General features: G+C 39.6%; 1 protein-coding gene across 1 annotated transcript in view; it reads right to left on the bottom strand.

The window, feature by feature from the left end:
* Window positions 1–1,447: 1,447 nt before the first annotated feature.
* The window catches only part of LOC110226860, a 9,329-nt gene continuing 3,357 nt past the window's right edge, over window positions 1,448–7,419 (bottom strand). Inside the window, exon 2 of the mRNA XM_021019679.1 lies at window positions 1,448–1,877. Within this exon, the coding sequence (XP_020875338.1) occupies window positions 1,448–1,877 (430 nt within the window). The remainder of the gene's footprint in view (window positions 1,878–7,419) is intronic.

The following is a 7,419-nucleotide window of genomic DNA, read 5'->3' as shown; positions in this document are numbered from 1 at the left end:
GCTTGTAAACGGAAAAACACTACTTTAGCTTTTGGGATCCGATTGCGGTTCTAGTTCTTATACCCAATCATAAACACGAGATCTAGTCATATTTGACTCCAAAAACACTAACCAAGATTCTTATTGCTTCTCAAATCTTTGTGGGTGTGGCCAAAGAATTATGAGTTTTCTATTTTGAAGATTCTAAACTGAAAAACACTACTTTACCTTACGGGATCCGTTTGGTTCTAGTTCTTATACCCAATCATAAACACGAGATCTAGTCATATTTGACTCCAAAAACACTAACCAAGCTTCTTATTTCTACTCAAATCTTTGTGGGTGTGGCCAAAGTCCTATTAGTTTTCGGTTTTGGAGCTTCTAAACGGAAAAACACTACTTTATCTTGTAGGATCCAAAACGGTTCTAGATCTTATACCCAATCATAAACACGAGATCTAGTCATATTTGAGTCCAGAAACACTAACCAAGCTTCTTATTGCTTCTAAAATCTTTGTGGGTGTGGCCACAGTCCTATGAGTTTTCGGTTTTGGAGCTTCTACACGGAAAAACACTACTTTAGCTTTTGGGATCCGGTTGCGGTTCTCGTTCTTATACCCAATCATAAACACGAGATCTAGTCATATTTTACTCCAAAAACACTAACCAAACTTCTTATTGCTTCTCAAATCTTTGTGGGTGCGACCGAAGTCTTATGAGTTTTCGGTTTTGGAGCTTCTAAATGGAAAAACACTACTTTAGTTTACGGGATCCGGTTGCGGTTCTAGTTCTCATACCCAATCTTAAACACGAGATCTAGTCATATTTGACTCCAAAAACACTAACCAATCTTCTTATTGCTTCTAAAATCTTTGTGGGTGTGGCCAAAGTCCTATGAGTTTTCGGTTTTGGAGCTTCTAAACAGAAAAACACTACTTTAGCTTTTGGGATCCGATTGCGGTTCTAGTTCTTATACCCAATCATAAACACGAGATCTAGTCATATATGACTCCAAAAACACTAACCAAGATTCTTATTGCTTCTAAAATCTTTGTGGGTGTGGCCAAAGTCCTATGAGTTTTCGGTTTTGGAGCTTGTAAACGGAAAAACACTACTTTAGCTTTTGGGATCCGATTGCGGTTCTAGTTCTTATACCAAATCATAAACACGAGATCTAGTCATATTTGACTCCAAAAACACTAACCAAGATTCTTATTGCTTCTCAAATCTTTGTGGGTGTGGCCAAAGTCTTATGAGTTTTCGGTTTGAAGCTTCTAAACGGAAAACCACTACTTTAGCTTATGAGATCCGGCTGCGGTTCTAGATCTTATACCCAATCATAAACGCGAGATGTAGTCATATTTGACTCCAAAAACACTAACCAAGCTTCTTATTGCTTCTCAAATCTTTGTGGGTGTGGCCAAAGTCTTATGAGTTTACGGTTTTGAAGCTTTTAAACGGAAAAACACTACTTTAGCTTATGAGATCCGGTTGGTTCTAATGGGAAAATAAAGTCAATTTCAGGTTTAAACGAAGTTTTAACAAAATAATCAACTTCATCCCCATTAATCTCATATAGCACAACATCTCCATCCATATAATCTACCTCGGTGTTCTCAGTCTCATGCAAAATCTTATCAATATCAAGCACAACTCCTAGGTAAGATTCTTCAAGAAGGGATCTAGACAATTCAGGCATTGAAAACTTAAACTCGAGATCATGAACATTCAAAGCACAATGATATTCAATATCAAAACATAATTCATGGTAATCCCTAGAAACGTTTTCTGCTCTTAAAATGTCTAGACGTTGAGACTCACATATCAAATCATAGCATTCATCGATGAGAAAGGGAGTATGCAAACTAGAAGTCATATCTTCAATGCAAGGCATATGGATATTGATAGTAAGATTTCACTTTATCTAACAAGTATCAATCCCTAATACACATGCCATTGTAGTATATTAGGTTATCAATCCAATCTCAGTGTGACTGCAAGCATTCAAGATATGAAACAGAAAGCAAATAAGTCAAGCCAATTGTGAAAGGGTTTTGTGTGTTTCTATTGATCCTAAGCAACCAATTTAACATGCAAATACCGGATTTAAAAGCATAAAAAGAGAACTAAACAGCAAGTGAACAAGAATAAGAAGTAAACTAAAGACCAGAAACTATCATGCATAAGCTTTGGAAAAGAAACTAGCAACCTAACAATGCAGAGAAACGATCTAGGCCTAACAGGTCGAGATGGTCAACAGAGACTAACAGAAACAAGATTTAAACAATCAATAGAGATAAAAGGTCCTGAGGAATGGGGTAATCGATTATGGCAGTCTCCTTAGTCTACCTAGGTGGTTAACAAACTCAATCAAGCTATCCCTAGACAATAGATTCGAATACAAATCAATCCACTCTCGTGACAGAGATTCTCAAGCTAAATCACTTTCATACTCAATTCTCATTGAAGAAATATAACCTAGCAGGCATTAAGATTCAATCTAATAGAGTCAATAAGCATTCTAAACATCCAATCTCTTAGGCTAGAGTATGCAAATCTCTGGAATAGTTGGTTCAGACATTTCATCAAACACCTTTTGGGTGTGGAAATGTCTGAGATCAACTTCCAATTGATCAGAGAGAAAATAGCATTAAGATCTACTAAACCAGAAGGGAAATCAAGCAATTCTACACTTAACCACCTAAATATACTAAGGATTCCACACCTAATCTATCCCATCCTCAAGAACCCTAATCCACTACTCAAGAACACTGAAGAACATCATGCATAAAAACCCAGAAAACGTTTCAAACCCAGAAATCATTAAAAAGCAAGTATGTTATAGATAAGAGGCAGATCTACAACTTTGATGAAGAAACGAAATTCAAAAACTCAAAGGATCAACAGGAAAAACGATTACAAAAACTAGGGTTTATGAGAGAAAAGAAGAATATCTGCTGGGTAATATGGATATCCCCTGGACAATAGCATGTACCCCTATTTATAGGAAATACTAGGTTGCCCTAATTGGCTACAGGACAAAATAGAGAGTCGGTGGAGTCCATCTCGACGTGTCGTCGAGCCTGCCACGTCGAGACTGCTCCAGGCTGCTTCTTGGCGTCCATCTCGACGTGACGTCGAGCCTGTCTGGTCGAGACTGCTCCCAGGCTGCTTCTTGGCGTCCATCTCGACGTGACGTCGAGCCTGTCTGGTCGAGACTGCTCCCAGGTGATCTTGAACGACTTCAATCCTCTCCAATTCGATCCCAAGTCTAGCACAAAGGTCGTGTTGGTTCCTCCTTGCTCCATTAAGTCCCAAGTAAGCTCCAAAGTACCTAAAACTCATCCAATATGCAACATGCTATGCCATGCAATGCAAATCGTACTAAGTGATGAAAATCTTATGAAAAAGGACTATTAATGCAGTGAAACAGAGAGGAAACTAAGCTAAATGCATAAGAAATGTGTGCTAAAAAGAGGTAAAATACAGAGATATCAACTCCCCCAAACTTAGATCTTGCTTGCCCTCAAGCAAACAAATAGAACAAAGCTGGAGAAGAGGTTTGAAAGTGGAGACTCAGAACCAAAACATGCATATAGAGCAAGTGAATTCAATGTCCAGGTTGCTAATTCTAGAATGCAAGGTTGACTGATCCTTACTTAAAAACATTAGCCATCTCCTTCACATCTCAACCTAACCTCTGCCTTAATCAAATCAAGCATTCAAATCTGCACATTCCCTTTAACATTTATTAAGTGGGAACCGTGAATCATACTATGCAATGGATATGAACACATTTGGCTTAAGGGTAAAGGTTTAGAGACAAAGATGGTCCCTTAAAGATCTGGTTTAAATCGCAACGGGGGATCTCTCAAGAATGATTGAGCTTTAGTAGAATGCTAAAGGTGAGTATCAAGTTATGCATACAAGGATAGAACCCCATCTACCCAGAATGTAACCAATATCAACCCAAATGGAGGTCCTATTTCTAATCCCAGAACATGAACTTAACTCTACCCTTTTGCACTCAAAGCATTTACAGACTTTTACTCACATCATTCCTTTCTTTTCTTTGCTTTTCTATCCTAGGAGAAGCTTTCTTACTTTGCTCTGTCTAGCGGATTAGGATACTTTAACAACTAGGGTTCCCTTTTCTTTCTTTTCATAACATAAGGCTTTTTACCCTTTCTCTTTAAGCTATTACAGAACCCTTTTCTTTCCTTTAACATTCCCAAATCCTTTACTAGACTTTTCTTACTTTAGCTACTTCTCCTAAGAACTCTTTTCCCTTTCCTTTTCTTTCAATGATGAACACAACCTTTTCTTTCTTTTAAACACAACCCAAACCCAGAATTAAGCACCCACCTAGTCCTATCTGGTCCAGATAACGTGAACCAGAACTACATGAGAGACTATCCTTGTCGTTACAGACCTAACACTTTCTACCAAGCTCAATCGGAATAAGGCCTCACATTCACACACAAATGATACATGGCTTGAAAGAAGGTTAAGGCTAAGGGTGGGAAATAACTGCTCCAAAGATGGGAGTCAGCTACTTGGACTAGCAAGAGTGATCAAAAGGTAAAAGAAAGTCCAAGTATTTTAAGGTATCCATGAGTTCATAGCACAATGCACAGCATGATAATTATAAGTCAAAATTAAAGTTCAAATAGATAGGGAATGGCATCAGATAAAAGCGAGATTCGACTAAAAACAAGAAAGTCAAGCGTTGAATTCAAAAGATGGTGCGGTCTTACTTCAAGTTCAGTCGATTATGCATTAGAGAACTAACAACCAGGGCACTGAGTTCTACTTAGTGAATAGGCATATTTACAAGGTTATAATCATCATAATCTCCGATGCAAATGCATGATGCAACAGCCCTAAGTGAAAGCATACTAAAACAATCCTGAAATGACAATGCAAGCTATATGAACACTCTGTTTTTGTGAAATCATTTTCGAAAAATTTCAAATTTTTATGGTTTTTCTATGCCTTAGATGCAATGATGCAAAATTTGAGATAAGAAAACAAAACACAAAGTCAAATACTCCCTGAGCCCTCCCCCAAACTTAAATTACACAGTCCTCTGTGTAACAAGCATTTGGAAGAGAGTACTCAGGGCAAACCAACAGAGAAACAAAATGAAATGTGGTATATACAATGGTGAATTGGAGTTGTTACCTCATGGATGGGTGAAGAAGGAGGTGATTGACCTGGTACTGGTGGGCTTCATGGGCTAACTCGACGTCTCATCGAGCAGGTACGTCGAGTAGGCTTCATTTTTCTGCTTGGAGTCATTCCAAGGGGCAAGCTCGACTTGTAGTCGAGTAGGGCACATCGAGACAAGGCAACTCATTCTGTTTTGCGCCTTGGCTTCCTTAAAACGCTATATCCTGAGACACTTAAGCAAAAACATCAAAAATAACAAGGAAATAACTAATATTCACAAGGATAGACATGGAACTTCCTCCCAAGTGAGCTTGTTTAAAGTCTTTAGCTTGACTTCTCACAGTGAATAAGCTTAGGGTGGATTGTAGAGAGCAAATGAGGTCTCATCTGTTCTGCAGGTGGATGAATCATCTGGCTTAGCAGGCTCTCTTGACAAATCTGCAGTTGAGTACTCAATGGCCCTTTTCTCATAGTAAGCTTCTTGTTGATCAACTGGATAATCTTCTGCTATAGACCATTCTGAAGTGAATTCACTCCCCTTTGCGCTGACCAGAGTAGACGCTTCATCATTTGGGATGTCCTTGATTTGGAGTGGTACTTGGTTGGCTATCCCATGGAGCTTTGTGATTTGATCCTTCAGCTCTCTCACAGTGCCTGTCAGCTCCCTTATGGCTTTATCCTGCCATTTGGACCTCTCCTTGAGTTCTAACCAGCCATCTGGAGCAGAATTGCTAGACTCTAGCAGCTTATCACGATGTTTGGTCGAGCTAGAGTTCTCCAGACGAGTTGTAGGCTTGCTCAAATGTATACTCAAGTCAGCTGGTTGAGCATGTGTTGAGCTTGCTTCATATGCTGTCTTAACCACTGTTTTTGACCCAATCAAGCCTTTAAAGACCTCTGACCCTACTACTTCCTTGTGTGAATCTAGTGACTTACCACAGCTCAAAGTTTCAGTGAGAAGATATCCTGCTTCACCACTCTTAGTCAAAGAAGTTTGTTGGTGATCTTCCTCAGCAACCTCCTCTAGCTGTTCATCAGCTAAGCAATCCATTACCTTAACTACGAAGGTCTGTCCTTCAATTGTTGGCTTCCTCGTGGCATCATTGATGTCAAACTTCATTGTGAAATCATTTCCCAGATTAAGATCAATCTTCCCATTCTTAACATCAATGACAGCTCCAGCAGTGGCTAAGAAGGGCCTTCCTAAGATTAAAGGATCTTTTGGTTCATCCATTTCTAGCACTATGAAGTCTGTAGGGATTTCAGCATTTCCAATCTTAATAGGCAAATCTTCTAATAACCCATGAGGAAATCTGACAGACTCATCAGCCAGGATCAAGGAGATGTTGCAAGGTTTATACTTGCTGAAACCCAGTCTCTTGGCCACGGAGAGAGGCATGAGACTTTTAAAAGCACCTAGATCGCAGAGGCAGTTACTGAAGGCTAAAGTGCCTAGAGAGCAAGGTAGAGTAAACGAACCAGGATCTCCCAATTTCTTGGGAATAATCTTCGTTTGGATGATTTCACTACCCTCATGACTCTCCATCCCTTGCACTTCCTTAATTCTCTCCATTACCATGTCTTTGAAGTACTTGTGAGAATCCGGAATCAGCATGAAAGCATCAATGAGAGGCATCCTTAATTCAATCTCCTTGATGTGTTTAGCAAACATGGCTCTGTACTTCTCAATGATATCCCTCTTGAATCTTCCTGGGAATGGTATTTTGGGCTTGTAAGGTGGTGGAACGAAAGCTTTCTTCTTACTCTTATCAACAACTGGTTCTTTGATCTGGGGGCTCTGGACTTGATCACGAGGTACAGCATCTTGGTCAAGCTTAGTGGTGTCTTCTACTTGGGTTTCATTCTGAATAGAATCCTCCCCCTCTTGAATCTCACTGTCCTCAGTGACATGAGCTATGCTAGGTCGAGTTTGCAGCTCTCGACCACTGCAAAGGTGAATAGCATTAACATGACCTTTCTGATTCTGAATAGCTTTCCCTGGCAGTTGCCCTGGATTCGTAGGCACAGAAGTAGAAGCAATTTTGCTCTCCACGTATTTCAACCTGGAGTTTAGAGCCTCAAACTTGATATTGAGATCATTGAAGGAGCAGTCTACTTTGTTGTGAATCTCAGCTATTTTCTTATCAAGAGCTATAGCACCAGCTGCTTGACCTTGTAGAATCTGCTGAAGCATTTGTTTCATCTCTTGATCTTGTGTAGGTGGAGCTGGCTTGGGTTGCTGTGCAAAACCGGGTGGTGGATTATATT

Source organism: Arabidopsis lyrata (assembly GCF_000004255.2).
Source record: "Arabidopsis lyrata subsp. lyrata unplaced genomic scaffold ARALYscaffold_16, whole genome shotgun sequence".
NCBI classification, from domain to species: Eukaryota; Viridiplantae; Streptophyta; class Magnoliopsida; order Brassicales; family Brassicaceae; genus Arabidopsis; species Arabidopsis lyrata.
This window is presented reverse-complemented; position numbering and strand designations above follow the sequence as displayed.